This window comes from Catharus ustulatus, chromosome 2 (genome assembly GCF_009819885.2).
Source record: "Catharus ustulatus isolate bCatUst1 chromosome 2, bCatUst1.pri.v2, whole genome shotgun sequence".
Classification (NCBI taxonomy): Eukaryota; Metazoa; Chordata; class Aves; order Passeriformes; family Turdidae; genus Catharus; species Catharus ustulatus.
In genome coordinates, this window is record NC_046222.1 from 93,788,985 (window position 1) to 93,807,882 (window position 18,898).

The following is an 18,898-nucleotide window of genomic DNA, read 5'->3' on the forward strand; positions in this document are numbered from 1 at the left end:
CCATGTAAAAAGAAAAATGAGACAAGCTCTGACTGTTTGGACCACTTGTCTGTGCTGGAAAGGTAAACAAACGTTAACTAAAACCACATCAAACACAGCCTTGTATTCAACAAGTAGGCACTGTCATATGTAATAGAAGATGAGTAATGGGATCTGTCTGCAGGCTCTGTGGCAGGTTTGCCTAATAAATACCCTCCCTCTTCTGCAGCTTTTCTCATCTTTCCAAACAGATTGTGGGTGAGGTACTGAAAGCCCTCAGAGCAGGACAAGGCTTTGTTCGAAGTACTGCTGAGCTGCAGAGAGGGAGAGGCATGAGCAAGCAGAAGCAGCCTGCATGAGTTGGGATGCACTCAGGAACTGCTCAATGGTGACATTTTGCCCCCTTACTGTCTGCAATAACTACTGATTTCATTGTAGAAATCATTTACAAAAAGAAAAACAGCCCTTTTTTTGCCAATTGATGCCAAATTTTCTTCTAATGCATTTATCAATCACAGCATGCTTTATTCTAAAATTATAGGTGTCATGATATTGATGGTGCTAAATATATGCCAAGGCTCCCTACTTACAATAAAAAATCCTCTTGTTTCTCACTGATTCCTCTCTAAAGCTCCATTTTTAACTCCCCTGTGAATCACTAAGGACACTGAAAATCACCCTATTTTTCTCTCTTCATGCCGAGACCCCAGGACCTTTAAACAGGAATTTTATTTATGCAGTAAAAGTATGGCTCATTAATGTGGCTTGATGTGGCTGCACCTTAGCTAACACTTCTGAAATGAAACATCCAGCAGCAAAGAAAGTTCTGATCTAAGGAAACAGAATGTGTTCACAATATAACACCCTAATATATTTGAAATTTTAGTTGTCAACACTTTCCCCATTCTTCTCTCATACTGCACAGCTGTGATAAAATACTACTTTCAGTTAGGAGATAAGTTGCGATATTTTTTTTAGTGGAGCTTGAATGAGTTAATTTTTTCTCATCTTCAAGTATTAAGCCTCACTTGATGCAAATGAATAGCTCCATGGGTTTCACTGTAGGCAAAATTTGCTGAAAGAAGGCACAGAGAACATTTAGGGTACTCCCCGGCAAAGGGTGAAATAAAGCAGCAGATGGTTTATCGTGCATGAGGAGGAGGGAGGAAAGGTTCAGGTAGCATGCAGTATTTTATGTAAGGTAGAAGTAGATTTTACCCTCCCAACTTGGTCACATGCTATTAAAACAAATAATCCCACTCCTAAACTCAAATGTGTTTAAAAAAGTTGAAAGAGGCTACCATATAACAGGAAGAAAGCAAAAGACTGTGCATTTCTCATGAAATAGGGAAACCCAGAGAACCCCATCCCGTTACAGTGAGCTATCACTAGCAATGTGGTCATAACTTAATAATATTCTCCTGTAAAAAGATAGTAAATTATTAGGATTTAAAAGGATTGGTATCTCATATGTAAATATTAAAAAAATAATAGCAAATAGTGAATCTGTAATGGCTCTCTAAGATCCTGTGTTTCTGCAGCATGGGAGTGATTTGAAAGCAAGATCTGTGATAAGCAGGGCAAGAGAAACACTGCTGGGAAACAATAATTTTCAGTTTGGTTAAAGTGTTGAAAGACAGAAAGAAGATAGTTAATATGAAAATGTGCAGTCTTTCAGAGTATCTTTACCTTCTCTCATTTTACTGTCTACCTCTGATGAGCCCAGCTCACACTTAGCGGGGCTCTGCTTTCACATTTCTGTGACTACATTGGCTTAAATAAATTACAACAAACACAAACCTGCTTCTTGCTACCATCAAAAATAAAACACCATCCTCCTTTTATAAGCAAATTTAACAAACATAGAGAGTCCTTTCACTTCAGGATTTCATGGTCTTAGGTAGAAAGTAGAGTCTCTGCAAAAAGGAGTTATGGGCTTCCTGGAATGCTGCATCTTCTTGTTAATGAAAGCCTGGGTGGATTTGCTGTGAGAAACCATCATCATAAAACTTGCTTCAATCTGCTTTAGCTCCCGCAGAGGATAAAAATTATACAGTCAGAGGGACTAATCTTTTTGAATTCTATCCTGTCTTGAAACTCCCATTCCACTTAAGAAATTGGGAATCTGACAACTGAGAGTCTGCTCCAGAAACATCTGACCCTGCCTGTCATCTCCCCACTCAGATTATTGCCCCAAAAGGCTGTGATGAGGCATAGACAGCCATCTTTCCCAGGGGAAGGAACAAAGGGTGAACTAATGGTGCTGGGGTCACTTGGCTGCTCCAGTGCCTCTCTATGTGTTCAGGACACACAGCTGTGTAGCTGACAAAATCGTGAAGTCTGGCTCCCCTTTTCTTTGTGAGAAAGCAGCTGTCTCCTCCCTGACTCTTCTGAGATGTTCCCACCAGGAACCATCCTGCCATCATCCTTTTAGTGTGCAGCACCGCCACTGAGTGACATTACGAGATGAGGTGGGATGCTGTGACAATAATACCTTCTGCAGCTTTTTATCTCATATCCCACACTGGAGCCACTGCCTCCCAAGCAGTCTAATACATAGATTCTAGAATAGTTAGGGTTGCAAGGGATCCTGTGGTTCCAACCCTGCTGTGTTAGAAGTTGGACAACTGAATATATATTTGCTTTGTCAGGCCCAAAGTCTATTAAAAAAAAGAGTTTGGGAGGACTCTGCCTTTCTAAGTCTGTGATCTGATCAGAAAGCGTTGCTCTTAGAACTTGCACAGAGAAAACCAGGAAGAGTTTTCCATAGTCAAATACAGTGATTAAATCAGGAAGAATGGAGAATCACTTTATGTTGAGAGCAGATCTATATCTTTTCTACAGCCATATCCACTATGAAATGAATTGGGAGGTGGATGGATTTCTTTATTTCATACGAAGGTAAAAGTAGTAAAATGGGACTTGTTCAATATGAAAGCTCATTACCCTTCTAATTAGAAGGCAAACTTTATTTTCCAAGCTGCCATGAGGAGAAATAATTTCCAAACACTCAGCAAACCCTACTACAAAACTCGCTCTTGTCACTTGACCAGGCACAGCATCTTCTTCTCATCTCTCACTCTTTCCTCTCGGTCGCCTCTTCTAGAGAAGCAGCTTTGACGGAGGAGGGTTCTAGGGGTCCCTAAGGCTGGGCTGGGGGTTTCTCGTCCTGGCGGGGCGGAGGGGGCGGCAGCGCAGCGCTTGTCCGGCAGCAGGAACGACACCGGGGGCGACAGTGGGAGCGGAGCTTGGGACCGCCCCGGCGCCCATTGGCTCGGCGGCTCCAGATGGTCCCATAAAGGCCTCATAAAGGCGCCCGTCCGCTGGTCCATCCGCCCATCCCATCGCCGCCCCGCCATGCCCTCGCCGCCGCCCGCCCTGCCCTGGCTCCTGGCCGCCTGCTGCCTCTGCGCCCTCCCGCGGGGCTCAGGTACGTCCCGGAGCGGGGAACGCGAGAGCCCTGGGAAGGTCGGCTCCTGCAGAGGAGCCTGGCTGGCTCCGCGGCTTCCATCACAGCCGTGTCCCGTCCCGCAGGGTTCCCGCAGCCTTTCTCGCGCCACCGGGACGGTGTGGAGCTGCCCCCAAACCAGGTACGTCCGGCACTGCCGTCTGACAGCCATGCCGGGGGACAGGTAGGGCGGAGACGGGAAAGGTGGGAAACAAGGCTCGTCCGTGGCATGAGGTAGGAAATCGGCCCCGGACTGGCAATACCCTATTAAAAACCCGGGGGTTGGTAAAGAGAGGAGGGAGGCTGGCGCCCTTTGCCGCCCGCTGCGGCAGGTGCGACAGGTGCGGGCAGGGGTGGGGAGCGCAGCAGGGTGCAGAATAGGACCTGGTCAGCAAAAGACCGACAGGCTAATAACAAGCCAGTCCCGACTTCCCGAGCCAAAACGCAGGTCCGAAGGTATGATAGACACACTGTTAATGTCTGTTCTTTACTTTTTAAAGCAACTGGCTCTGTGTTTCAGTCAGTGGATGGAAATGTCCGATCAACCTCAGGTAACTTGACTCCTGTAATGTGTTTGATCTGCTGAGACTCTCTCTTCCAGGCATACTAATTGTCCTGTATGACCTGGAGCATCGATGTCTGCAGGTGGCAGAGCCTCCGCCAGAGCACCAGGAGCTCTGGAGAGAAGAGCTAGTTTGTTGGTGCGTGTGCTCTGCTCCTTGTGAAGCTAATGCAGACCTTAAGAAAAGCACTTTTTGTTTTCCTTTCTTGCCATGCCAGTAGTAGCTAACACTGAAGCAAGAAGTGCTGGACAGTTATGCAGGATTTAAAGGTCCTATTTGGTCCTGGCTCGGTGCTTGGTGGATGGGTGGATTTTTTCTGGGGGGGCTCAGAGGAGAGGGGAGCCAGGGGAAGTTTACACAGATCATTTCTGTTGGCCCAAGGCTTACAAACACTTTAAAAGAAAAAATCAGTATGTGAAAGATCAGGTGCAGTGCATTTAATATCGAGCTCAAGGGTCATTTTCAAAGCAGGGAGAAAAATATTTGCAGGACCAGGAATATTTGGAAATTCTGAACATTTTGTTCTGATGTTTTTCTTTCTGAAATGTTACAGTTTTGTGAACCAAAACTTGTAGAAAACAGTTTCTGGAGTCTGTTTTTCAGGTGTCTTACACTTCACTTCCTTTGAAGCTGTAGTTCGCATCTAATGTGATTGCATGCATAAGCAAATCCCTGTCTTGTGGCAATGAGTATGGGACAGTGTATTTCAGTATATGATCGAAGATTACAGTATTGATTGACTGAAAGGCTTGTAGGTGAAAATGAGCATATATTAAACATGCCACAAACCTAAGCTCTCCCTAGAACAATTAGCATAGAAAAATGTATTTTAAATATAAGAGGTTGATTTGGACCTCTTTATAGCACCAGACTGTATTGACAACAGTTGTATTGTGTCTATTCTACTCAAACAAAAGAGAAATTTTTCAGCTCATAATAGCATCAGGAAGCTTGCCTCTGCTCTGAGTGTTTTTAGTGAACTGTGCCCAATCTAAATTGATCTGGGATCAGAATCAAGCCTGCTTTCTGTCAAACCATGTACACCGCTTTCTCCCAGTAAATGTATCAAAGTATTGTTTTTTTCAGATCTCCAGCACTGTTTTGGATCTCTGTTATTCCATATTCAACAGCATGCGTAAAAATGAGGTAAGGTGTAATTGCTTGTTTTGTTTCAAAGCCTCCACTTAAACGTAGAAAGCACCAATCCATGACCACCTTTTTGGCATTTCTCTCCAACAATAATGTATAATCTAATACTGTAATGGTTTAAGAGAGGTAGGAGCATATATAAAAGATTTTCTTCTTGTTAGTAGTTTGCATGTAATTCTTAGTTACTTCAAATTATTTATATGAAACTGCTGTTTTTCACCAATTCAGAGCTCAAGAATCAAAACATTCACTTACAGTCAGTCAGTATTTTAACCTGACGTCAGTGTTGAATAACACAGGGTTAAATACACTAAAAATATACAAAACATTGGATCAATCTTAGATTTATCTTAGCACATCTTAGATTATGCTGAACATGGAGGTGTATGAGTTGCTTTACTGATTTTAATACTCTATTTGTGTTTTGTTTTTTTGGTTTTTTTTGGTGTTTCTGACTCAGAGTAAAGAGATTAAGTTGAGGAATTATTGACTATAGCTCTTTTTTATTGGTGCAGTCATATAAGGACCCACCTCAATGTCAGTTCTGCTTTATATCACTTTTTTATTATCATCATTTCATTAAGAACCTTCTCCATAAAATTCACTCAGCCCCTGGGTATATGCTAAAAAGGCCAATTTATTTGTGGAGGCTGAGTCCTCTGTTGTTTCAAAACAGGAGTAGATCCTTCAAGACAATAATAGAAAGTATTTTGAAATACATTTCAATATCTCTTCTTGCCAGTGTCTTTAGCTTATTATAATTCTGAGCATGCTTTCCTGAAGCAGTCACAAAACTCTACAATATTGAAGCTGATTGTATAAAAATTCTAGCATTTCAGTCAAAAAATGTCTAATAAATATTTTTGAGTTTACAATTGACTCTTGTGCTTCCACAGCTTAGCCGATGAGGGAACATCCAGAATCATCTGGTAACTTTGGACTGAGTCTTATTCCTGGTTTACTATTTTAGTTATTAACTTCACAAAAAATTGTGTCCCCAAGATTGGAAGCTGAATCTCATACAATATCCTTTCAAAAAATATGAGCTACACATCTGGAATATGATTTCTAGGTGTGGTTTGAGCAAAGCAGCAGACAAAATAAATACATGACATACCGAAAAAGAACTATGTGAAGTTTTACCCAGCTGATCAAATCTCATATTACATGAAGTCCCACTTTCTTAGCCCACAAGGAATCTTGAGAAGACACTACAAACATGACACTGTATGTAGTGAACCCAATGAAACTGTTATGAAATCTTACTAATGTCAGCTGACTTTAACTTTCTATATTATCCTGTATTTCTGTGAATTAAAAAAAAAATTTAATCGGAGCTACAAATCCTATAGAGAAGATAGATGGTGTTTTAAGAGAAGGAGTGAGGCCTCAGCACTGTAAAAGGCAAAGTCCATGGCAATTTGGGCTTGAATGGGACTTGAACCCCACCTGGGGAGTTAGAAATATTTTGTGAGGACTAAGAATATTTAACATCAATGTCCAATCACTTCACTGTGTGTTTGAAATTTCTACCCCAAAGCTATTTACAAGCTCCGTTTTTACCATGTTTCTTTCACATAGTAATCTCTCACCTATTATGAATTAGTTAGGATAGTTGAAACTGCAGGCTGAGTCATGAGCCAATCTCTATCTTCGTGTGTAATAATCATAACAGAACAAAGGAAGCATTCATATTGTCTCTCTGTGGTAGTCTCCTTCTTTGCATCCTTTAAAGCACCTTGAATGAGCATTTTTTTCTTCCCTAGTATTTCACAGCCCTGTAAGTTGATCTATAAATTGTTGTCTTGAACCAAAGAAATCCTCTTCTCATACCCTCAACCATGATTCCCTATTTCTTGCTTCTATATTTTGTCTTTTCAAATTCCTTCTCTGCAGTTCCCATCCACATGCTTTCCTGTGTTCTCACCCCATCTTCACATCCTTGCCCATTACATGTGTTTGTTTTTCCAGCCCACTCCAGGTAACTAAACCCCACTCACTGATATAGCTGTGGCTATTGCACATTTCTGGCTGGCTGGGAGCATACAGCCTAGCAGCCGCATCATGGGCAGGAGGGCTCCCAAACTAGGCTGCAGGTTCAGGGCTGCATCACATGTTGAACTTAGTCTGCCCATGTAAAGTCATGGGGAAAATTTCTATTCCTTGAAATAAGGCTGAGTAGAAAGATTAGCAATTTTCTGAAGAATCAAGAGTGCAGGGGAAGGCTTAAACCCAGAAATCTTTCCTGGGTTAAAACCAAGGGCAGTCTGAAAGGTGAAGAGCAGCCCCATTTTAACAAGGTAAGAGCTATCAGTACAATTCAAGCCTGAGGAGTGGAGCTCCAGGCTGAGCTCTGCTTCACCTCCCAGAGCACAGCTGTGATTTGCTGTACAGCAGGAGAAGCCTGTTGAATGATGGCAATGAACGGAGTAACTTCCAGGTGAGGCTTTGCATCAATCTTTAAAAAGATCAGTTTGCTGCAGTTCTTACATCTGTCTAAGTGTAAGGTTCTCTCTCTTCTCACATGGAGTGTACCAACCTCATCAGTATTAGAGGGTCACTGTAACACACCAAAACGTGTTGGCATCTTGATTAACTTACAGTGTCCACTTGCAGGAATCACAGACTGCTTCTGCAAAGTTTACAAAGAAGGTATGTAAATGTAAATGTGAAGACAAGCAGTGGCACTAGCAGTGGATAGGGAAGTACAGTAATTTCACGATTATAAGCCGCACCATTTTGACTAAAATTTTGGCCCGAACCCAAAGTGCGGCTTATAATCAGGTGCGGCTTATATATGGACAAAGAACAAAAAGTTGCTGTTTTAGTTTGGAGGACAGGTGTCTGCTGAGAAAAGCAGGAACTTCTCTTTGAAATGGAGAATGCAAACCCCCTCTCTCCAAATTATTATAATTTTGAAATCAAGAGGCTTTCAGGCAAAAATATGGGAATTAGCAATAACAGTTCTTTTCTAGGGAAATTAAAATAGAAATACAGTACTACAAAGAAACAAACTGCAAACCCTGACAAAGTCAGAGTACAACCTGACACCGTCAGGCAGGGTGTTGGTAGCAGTCCATTAAATGGTGATTGCAGTCCCCTTGCAGTGACAGATGTGGTTCAGTTGGAGCAGTGTTCCTGCAGAAGGTGCAGTTTCCCTCTGGAGGTCCAGTGGTGATGTGGAGAAATCCAGTTTTCCTCTGGAGTCCAGTGGAGAAAGGGGCTACCTTATTGTCCCAAAACCTCTGTTTTTATCTTGGTAAGAAATGTTGGGCTCTTCCCCCTGGCTGGAGCAACTTCCAATGGGATGCAGTAATTTTATCAGTCACGCAGTGGGACTCAATGGGCCATTAGCAGAAAATGACTCGCTGGAGGAAAGATGGGGTGTGAAAAGATAAAGAACAATGCCCTGCCTGGTTTCAATGGATGGCCCATTAGCAGAACATCTGCCATTGAGATAAGGATCACTGTCCCCACCCTCAACAGATGGTGATAGAACTGATACCTTTGATCACACTCTGTATTGTAACATGCGGCTTATAATCAGGTGCGGCTTATATATGGACAAAAACCAAAAAGTTGCTGAAACCCAGAAGTGCGGCTTATAATCAGTGCGGCTTATAATCGTGAAATTACTGTATGTTCTTTTCTTGTTTCTTTTAAAGTCAGCTTGGGTTTTTTCAGTGGTTGGAAAGTGATCTGTGCTGACCCTGCTTATACCCTACATGTAAAGCTTTCTTTTATATCTCTTTTAAACCCTGTGAATCTTTAATTATGGTAATCTAGTTTATTTGCTCTAAACACAATGTCCTTCAGAGATTAATTTTTTAATCGGCATTCCAGATGAATGGGCATTGGGGAGTATCAACATCTTGTTTGCATGCTGTTGATAAAGACCTCAAATTACCGATATTCTGATAGAATGGTAAAATTTGGCAACAGATCTATGGAACTGAGTTTAAAGTATTTTATTGTTGTTTGTGTTTGATTTTACAGGACAGTCATGGAACTCTGGGGCGGCCTTTCTTCCTTTTCAGGGTATCTGAATCTCTTAATTTTAAAGATTCTGAATCTCAGACATTGTTTTATGTTCACAGATGAGCAGCTGTTTCACAAATTCTTGCTGCGATTGTTTTGAATAGAGGCCAAATATCCCTTGCTTGAAAGTTTTGGGAGCCATTTTCTCAAAAAGCTCTGGTTTGATTAAAAGATGACAAGATTATGAGATCTAGGGTACTGGTGGATTAAACACTTATTTTTGTTTGAAGATATGCCTCTGCTAATGTTTTATCTTGAGCCAAATCATCCATGTGGCTTGTATCTCTGAGACTGTCGAGTTGCACTGATGCTAAATAAATTAGATCAAACATGTGCCTGAGCTGAGTGTCCACCTGGTCTGAAAGGTCTGCCCAGGAAGTGAAGTCACACTGCATAAGAACGAAAAGCCAAAGCAAAATTATCATAGTTTCTCTCACATTTTTCACCTGTTGGCTTGCTAAACTATGACATGGTCTAATGCCCAGTGTGCTGCTTTAGATACACTCTGTTTAACACCAAACTAATTGGTAGGAGTATCTTCAACACATCAAAAAAAATTTAAAATACTGTAAAGTAGGTCACGTCAGGTAACCAGAGTATCAATTCAGATGTCATTTATGCTTAATTTCAAGTTATTTTTCATTTCAATTGTGTCCATCTAGGTTATTTCAGTGCTGGTATTTACATGCTCCTTCTTAGGCATGTGCCCCTATGAATTTAGACCCAAATCTTGAATGAGAGTAATTAAAGCCAGACTGTTTAGTTTTTTGGGCAGAGGCTGAATGAAAATTTCTCATATTCAAAGGCATAACCCACCCTGCATAGATCCCCCTGGTATTTGACATGTTGCTTTAAAGAAAATTTCACTGCAGTTTTATACAGTACACTCTGCGTGATGGGAATGTATTTTGGTGTGCTTATAAATCTGTAATCCATTGCTTCTTTACAATTATCTAATTATTATGTTTTTCAGCCTCGAAATGGAAGAACTGTTGAAGGCAGTGGTAAGTAGGCAACCAAAATTGTCAAGAATTTCTTCTGCTTTTTCATTAATGGTGACCTTTATGCCAAAAGAAGGTACTGAGAAGCATTATAAACCTAGTACAAACCTAGATACACACAAGATTGTCTTGACAGAAATGTGGGGTTTTTTCATGCTCAGAGACTTAGAGTACACACCCTTGACAGAGGAAAGGTTTTCTTTGTCATCCTTCCATACTCTAAAATAAGGTCAGCAGGGTTGCAACATGGTAGAAAGAGAACTCTGTGAAAAGAAAGGATTCATGTTTGAGTACAAATAACAGATTTGTGAGCTTTTCTAAACTTTCAAATATTTAAATCTTCTGGGTTTAGAATCTGAAGCTATTTAATGTCTAACTTTGAAAAGAACCAGATGTACAGAACTGAGTACTTAGTCACATTCAGATCAACATCTCAACATTAAAAATATTGCTGTGTTAATTTGTTTCAGAATATCGTGGAATGTGAAGTTCATGGATTCATTTACCAGCTCGATGACTTGGTTTACATAAAGGAAAGAGATTTCCCATTGCACTGGTTGTCTATTATGTTACTCAGTTGTCTGAAATTTGCTGTTCCATGTAATAAATTTGCAATCAGTAATTCTTTTTGTTGTCCTTTTTTAATTGAAGCCCATACTAGGCTTCCTTGGGCTATAGTCTAGCATTGCCTGATGCCAGCTGTAATCAAAGGAAATCAATCATCTCAATATCGACAATTTTCAAATGCAACTGTGAATTTTATAACATCTTCTTTAATAGGGTCATAAATGATAAGCTAGTCCTTTTGACTAGATAATATATTTCCCCATTATTTCAAAATAGGCATCCTGAACAACACTATGCTAAAATCGTCATGGACATTTTAATGATTTATTTTGAGTAACTAAGTGCTTGAGTGTGATGATTGATGGATCCAAAGCACTTTGAAAGAAGACAAACAAGTACTGCTGCTACATACAGATGTTATTTGATAAGATAATGTTATTTTTTTTCAGCCTAGCCTTACTGGCTATCATAAAGCACAAATGAGGCACTTTTGAGAAATATTTTGAACATCTGCCATTTTTTTCGGAAATCATGCATTTGAAAATATAGGGCAGCTGATTGTGCTTGGACTGTATGGAGTGTTTTGGTATGTGGAAACATTTATGGGCACAAAACTTTAAGTACTAAGCAGTTACTTCCTTAGGAAAAAAAGAACATAGTAAAATTGAGGGTCTGGAGAGACAAATGAGGCTGCAATTCCTGCACATAACATTGATTTCCTCAAACCCTTTGTCATCCCTCCTTCTCTTTGGCTACTATGGCATAGTGCTGTTTTAGTTATGCTGGCACAGTCACACATGAAACAGATTTGGAGATGCCTTTGTCTTTAAAAACAAACACTGAAGATAGCTGCGTTTTGTTGTTTTGTGGGGTTTTATCTGGATAAGTTCCCCGTTTGGGCTGTGTTAACAGAAGTTTGGCCAGCAGTTAGAGGGGAGGGATGAGTTGTTTGGCAATTGTTGACTGCATCTAAGGCAGAGAATTCAGTTTGTAGGCTCAGAATACAGGAAGGCCATGGAAAAAGGGGAGAGAGGGCCTCCCAGGTGGTGAAAACTCTATCACTCGCCCCTGAGGAGATGCAAGGGAACTGGTTCAGCCTGAAGGAGAGATGCCTTCAGGGGAATCCAATAGACTCTCCAGTGCATATGAGGGTCATCAAGGAGACAGATGTTGTTCAGTGTGTTCAAATCCTGAATGAAATTATTAGCCCTTGGAAAGACTACTAAAGGGATACTGGCTCCTCAGGTATCTGGAACCAGTTAGGATGTCCCTCTGGAAGGAACAACTAAGCCAAATGCAAGTGGTGGGGATGGACCCTGGCAATACAAATAAATAAGAGATAATGATTACAAAAGCACTGTGATGCACTTCTGGCTTGTTTCATCTCAGAGGCCAAAGCTGAAAAGTATCCAGTTTTGCTCAGTACTACATAAGTATTCATACTAGTATTGGCTGGGATAGAGTTAATTGTCTTCACAGCAGTTTTATGGTGCTGTGGTTTAGATATGTGACCAAATCAGCGTTGATAACACAGGGATATTTTAGCTATTGCTGAGCAGGGCTCACACAATCTCAAGACCTGTTTCCCACCCCACCAGTGAGGCGGCTGGGGGTGCACAGTGAGTTGAGAGGTGACACAGCCAGGACAGCTGATGCAACTGCCAAAGGGATATCCCACACTCTAAGCTGTCATGCTCTGCAATAAGAGCTGGGGAGGAGAAAGGGACACACACACACACACACACACACATTCCCCTTTGGAGTGATGGTGTTTGTCTTCCCAAGTCACTGTTAGGCATGCTGGAGCCTGGCTTTCCTGGAGATGGCTGAACACCTGTCTGCTGATGTAAAGCAGTGAATGAATTCCTTGTTCTGCTTTGCTTTACCTATTAAACTGTCTTTATCTCAGCCGACTGCTTTGCTCACTTTTACCCTTTCAATTATCTCCCCATCTTGCTGGGGAAAGTAAACAAGATGGCTGAGGTTAAAATGAAGCACTACTATACCATAGGCAACTCATGCTGTGCTCTCAGTCAGCAAAGGCTTCCTTCACCCCTAACAGCTTTCAAGAATAATATCTATTTGGGCCTTGAAACTTAAATAAGATTTATAAATAGGTGGTAATTTGCAGGTGAGAACCTATCTTAGGTTCCTCAGTTTGTAGTAACTTTGGCTCCTCTGTGAGAAGCACAGAAGAGCTCTTGTTCCTTGCTCACTGAAAATCTGTTCCCTGGAGCCATTCAAACGTCACCTGTGAAACAGGAGAAGTTAATAATATAGAAATGCAAAGGTCATCTCTGGCCTGAAACTCTTTCTGAATATCCTACTGCAAAACTCACAGCAGAAATTCAGGAGTGCAGACACAGGTGACAACAACTATTACAAGCACAGAAATATTTCTGCAAGAAAAAGAGATGAAAGCTCAGTTATCACTTTCAGGCAGAGAAGAGACAAATCAAAAATTTCATGACAAGGTATACAAAATACTTAGTGTGTTTAGAAGAGCAAACTGGGTACTTATCCATCCTCTTGTCATAAAAAGCAGGAAGAAAGGACACTCAATTACACTGAGAAACAATGTGTTTCAGCTGCAAAGCGGAAAATTTTTGCACTTAACTGCTGAAACCAGTTGCCACAGCTTAAAACATTTGGTTAAGAACAGCTTGGTGGACTCTTGGAAAGGAGTGCACACCTTCGTGCTGCCTAGCTCAACTCAAAATCACTTTAGGTTGGCCTAGGACCTTAAAAGCCTGGCCTACTGGAGCTGGGCTCAGCAAGGCACTGCTCAGCAGAGAGCACAGCAAGGGACCTGGAAATGCACTCTTCTGGGGTGCAAGTGCTGCCCAGCCTCACGACATGCTGCTCACCAAAGAGACAGAGCACGAAGCACAAGAGGAAAACCTTGGTGTTTTACTTCCCTCTCTCTGGTCCCTTTGTTATCTTGTGCCTTGGACAGACTTCACTCCCCTCTCAGCTCCACAGGGGAAGAGCTCACTTACTAAATCTTGAGGTGATGGCAAGCTAGGAGGGATGGCAACGCTGCAGAACAGTCAGCATTCAAAATGACCTTGGCAAAGATACATATGCAAAATAATATGTACAGCTCACTGAGGATGAAAGGAAGTGATTGCACATAGTGAAGAATAATCAATTGCAGCTTTGCAGCAAAGGGGATGGGTAACTGTAGACAATCAAATATAGTGTCGAGGAGAACACAAAATACAATGTGGAATGAATAAGAAACTGTAGAGACTGTTACATTGGAGGTGTTGCATTCCTGAATATAGGTAAGGCTTCAGAGCCTTATAGGTAAGGCTTCATGTACAGAGCAATACAGGAGAAGAAAGAGCACAGCAACCGGCAAAGAGGAAAGGCAGAGGTCAAGGAAAGCTGGAACTCTGAATGAAATTGAGTTGATTTGCAAGAAGGAAAGTGTGAGGAGAGGAATGATAAAATGCTTCATTTTAAACTCACCATTCCTGTCAGCATTCATCAACGCCTGTGCTTATTTATTTGCTGGGATTTTAGAGTCGAGCAGTGATCCCAGGATATCTACTGGTTGCTTATGTGGAGATCACTCTTAAGGCTTACTTACCTGTTCCAGACAACTTCTACATTGCAATTGCCATCCCTCTACCTTATTAAACAGGGTAGAAATATATCTTTGACTGGGCTGGACTGTGTAAAATATCTTTATTGCTCTGATAGATTTCTGTACTGAACAACTAGAAGGAGCTACCAAGGCTCCTTCAGTCATTGCTGGATCAACTTTTTGCAGTGCATAAAACCAAAAATGCAACTGATCTTATAGCAGGTGGTTATGATTCACCACCTAAAATTCTGACATTTCTCTAGTGCAAAGAACATTGTACACCAAACACCATCTCCATATTAGCCTTCAACCTGCTGAAAGATCAATAGAGGAAGTCTGAATGACAACATAATCAAACTTGAAAGAAAAGTATTCTGGATATATTTACTACAAAGCTTCTGCACCCAGGGGTTGCTATGCAGCTATTTGGATAGTACCTGCTGGATTATGGCACTGAAAGATGAGCGCACATAAATACAGGGTTCAGGAGTACAGCTGTCTAAACATCAAACAGAAAAATGCCTAAACATGGACTAGAACTTCCAGCAGAAAATGCAAAAATGTAGAATGGGCATGAATCGACCTCAGAGCACCCAGAGGCAATCGTGTGATCCATCCAAAAAGAAGAAAAATTCAGGAGACTCATTCAGCATAGGACCAAGGTCATATTTCCTCTCACAACCCTGGTGTGAACTGATGTGCTACAGCTACCTACCCTGCTGGGCACCATGGCCTCTCCAGGAACTACACCAGAGACTCTGCTACATGAAAAAAAAGTAGCTTTTGACTATCAGTAGTCTTATATCACATATTTTCCTTCATTTTCACAGTTCTGTATAGTCTGCCTAATTCCACAGACTATGTATAATCTCAGATTACAACCCAAATTCACTACTCTGTGGCTTTCAAAAGAGTGGCACTTGACTTCCAAGAGGACAACAAGGTATTCAGGAACTGCAATATTGGGAAGCAGAGGGGAACACCAGCATCAAATTTGAGATGTTCAAAGCAGAGGCACTCTGGGCCCTACCCCTCTCCACCATGCACTGGGCTTGGCCAGCTCGGGTAGTGCATGAGTTCAGACCTTGTGCATCCCTTGTGCTCACCAAGACAAGAGTCTCTGAGGCCATAACTTGGGATGTTTCCTCTCCTTGCAGAGAAAGTGAAGGTGACAGAAGATATCAAGTTTATAAACACAAATCACAGTGCAGAGTGAGCTACAAGCACTCTGCACAGCTGAGATATCAGTCAACAGCATCCAGTCCTCTAGACAGGTAAAAGAAGAGTTTTCCCAGGCATTATTTCACCCCCATGCTTCCATCTGCCCACCACTTCATTGAATTGTGGAGCACCATGTACAGACATTAATGGGTGATATTGAAGACATCTGTTTTTCCCTTGACACCCTGGCACCATGGCATAACTGAGTTAGGAAAGTAACACCACACCAAGATAAATGTGTTTTGCAGCATCAGTAACAAGAGATGCCAGAGGAGCTGTATTTTGAATGGGTTTTTTTGCTTTGATTTGTAGCTAACTCACAGGTGACTGAGCTAAGTTGAATCCTATAGCATAAGACATGAGAACTAGGCATATGCAAAAGTACCATGCAATTAATATCTTGTTTCATCAAAGTAAATAAGCACTTTGGTGATCAAGAGAACAAGCAAACTTATTTCTGTCATAGTTGTAGTTTGAAGAGGCTCTCCTATACTGTACTACATGAAAGAAAGTTTTAATCACAATTTCATTAGAATGACCCAGGGATACAATTTCCATACTTACTAAGCACTTTATTGAACAGGGGCTTACCTGTGGGTATGAAGCTAAGCATCTTCACTACAAACATGGCACCTTTCCTCCCCCCTATTTGGCCTCAACATTTTGCTACAATACACTGTGCACTTCTGTTCCAAATCATCAAGAGTGCCTATTAATCAACCAGGATACAGCTCCAACTTTCTAAGGAAGACAAGTATTCATTATCTGGATATTTGTCTGAACTTGTTCCTATATTTAAAACAAATAATGACATGAATTACCATAATATAGCAGTAATATTTGTTAAGAACTTACCTTACCCTAACCTTTATCCTTGAAAAAAACTTTTCTGATTGCATGAATGCATCATTATTTATCAGTGTAATTAATGTTACCCCAGTAAATGTTTAAGTACTCCTCAGCATGTTTCACAAAACTGGGTGCCAAAACTGAGTTCTCAGTTCTGTGTTGCCCTCTCAGAGAGGCAAACAACTCCAATGAAAAAAAAAACAACACAACAAACCAACTTGTCTCATTGTTCTAGCCCTAGGTTTCTGAGGATCTATAATTTCACTGCTGAAGTGTTGCAAGGCACCAGTGAAGTACCATAACTGTGTTTCTTGCCTCTTCAGCAGCAGCAGATTTGATCTGTTGGTGGCCCCTGCCAGGGCTGCTTCAAAGCTTAATGAGCTGCATTAACTTTTAACAAGTGTTGTGGAAGAAAGAATATGTCCAGAAAAACCTCAGTAGTGCTGTTGTGTAAGTAACAGGACAGCAGGTATAAATGCAGAGCCAGAACAGCTAGAAAGTATGCTGACATTCCTCTTGCTCAACAAGCTTTATAGTGTAAACAAGAGTACCACCTAGTTCTTCCTGTCACAAAGGGAATTATTCTTTGCTTTATTCTACTGTGAAATACTACCTCACTCAAATTTTACATTTGCTTCCTGCTGACATTTATGCAGCTTTTTCCTTCACGGTCTGTATCTGTCATTCTACTTTTTCAGCATTTTCATCTCTATTCCCACAGTGTCTCACCACTTCAGAACTACTTCTCTCAACTTCTGCTTGACCCTTTTTTCCCTCCTCCTGTTGCCCCAGTACAGTGTCCTGATACAGAGGAAAAAGGCAGTGAATAGGCTCTAAGGAAGAATATGGTATAAAGCAGATACCAGAACAGGTTTCCTTTGCGAGGACCTGTTGAGCATTAGTTACAGTGCAAGTAAGTTAAATGTCACTAAATATGGATGAGTCATTTTTTAAAAAGAGGCAAAAATGACTACTTAAAAAAAAAAAACCTTACAATCCATAGCAGAAAACCAATGGACTTTGGAGGGGAGAAAGGGGGAATAGACACCTTCTCAAGCTCTTAATAACTTTGTACAATGGAAAAACACTGAATTTGTCATCTGTGTTGAGAGAACACCTGTCTCCACCAGCTCCTGCATGCTTCACCCTGATAGAGATTTAATGTAATGATGGAGCAGTCTAAAGAGAATCTGATGCTCACTACAGTTTTATGAGCAAAAAGGCTTTAAAAGACACAGGCTTACTAAGCTCCAAAGCACAGTTAAACAACCTCTGAGGCACCATGAATCTGCACTAAATGGAAGTTCACAGGAATAGCACTGTGTCTGGACTCCTCTCCCTGCTTCACAACCCTTACCTGCAACAAGTTTTCAAAAGTAAGCACGTACCAGAGTTTTTAAAAAGTTATTCAGGTACTATGCTAGGCTATTTTTTAGATTGTCTCTGTTCTTCCACCCATAAGAAAGGGGAAAAGAAGACCAGTGTTGCATTCTAGAAACTTTATTACATGTTTTAAAAAATGCCTTAAAATGAGCAGACAAAATACTTGACAAAGAAGTAAACACATACAAATTAGTGGTACTAAGTCACATAATCCATAAGTGCACAGACCAGACAAAGCGTGTTTCACTGGCTACCACCATATTCTTGAGAAGAAGAAACATTTCCACCAGTTTTCTTCAGCAAAGTTTTCTTTGGAAGGAGCTGAGCAAGGATGTTTGGCAGAACCCCGCCTTGTGGAATGGTCACACCAGCAAGGACCTTGTTCAGCTCATCATCATTTCTCACAGCCAGCTGAATGTGCCTGGGCAGGATCCTTGTCTTCTTGTTTTCACGTGCAGCATTCCCTGCCAGCTCCAGGATCTCTGCTGTCAAGTACTCCAAGACTGCAGCCAGGTAGATGGCAGCACCAGAACCAATCCTATCAGCATATTTCCCTTTTCGGAGGAGCCTAAAGACACGACCCACAGGGAACTGCAGACCTGCCCTGGCTGATCTGCTTCTCTTTGATGTACTTCCAGAGGTGCCAGCCACTGCTTGTTTCTTTCCACGTCCAGACATTCTGACAGGCAAGGAGACACAGAGGGATGGAGGTCTTCAAAATACTCGGGTGCTTGAGCTAGTGCTAATGGATAGCAAGAGAAGGCAACAGCAAGGTCAGTTCTGCTCTTCCACATCAAGGATAAAAGCTCATTTTTTTCTTGAGAAAAGAGCTCACCACACACCACAGTTCATCCACAGCACAGCTAAAGTTTTAACAGTTATTGCCCTTTTACAGCCTGCCTTTTAGGAGAAGGATTTTGTTGCAAAACCTGTCAAGGGTTATTGAAGCCAGATATTAAGAGATCAAATTAAGAGAGGCTTTCCCCTGCTACTTGGAATATATTTGGGATTGAGGGACAGTGGGTCTTCTTCAGCAAGATTCTTCTTAAACACCACAAAGCTAACTTGAGGCCTCTCTCTTCTTCCAAGAAGAATCTATGTTACAACT

The 18,898-nt window shown here is 41.4% G+C and overlaps 2 protein-coding genes across 2 annotated transcripts; one reads left to right on the forward strand and one right to left on the reverse strand.

Moving 5' to 3' along the window:
- The first annotated feature begins 3,336 nt into the window (after positions 1–3,336).
- Positions 3,337–10,733, forward strand: NMS (neuromedin S). Its single transcript, XM_033052468.1, has 8 exons — positions 3,337–3,409; positions 3,514–3,569; positions 3,928–3,978; positions 5,077–5,136; positions 7,756–7,791; positions 9,136–9,177; positions 10,151–10,181; positions 10,649–10,733. Exons 1-8 carry the CDS (start codon positions 3,337–3,339, stop codon positions 10,663–10,665), a joined length of 366 nt encoding a protein of 121 aa, XP_032908359.1. The 3' UTR covers positions 10,666–10,733.
- Positions 10,734–18,033: 7,300 nt separating this feature from the next.
- Positions 18,034–18,468, reverse strand: LOC122149369 (late histone H2A.2.2-like). The gene has a single exon (XM_042778995.1). It carries the CDS (start codon positions 18,466–18,468, stop codon positions 18,034–18,036), a length of 435 nt encoding a protein of 144 aa, XP_042634929.1.
- Between the last annotated feature and the right edge of the window lie 430 nt (positions 18,469–18,898).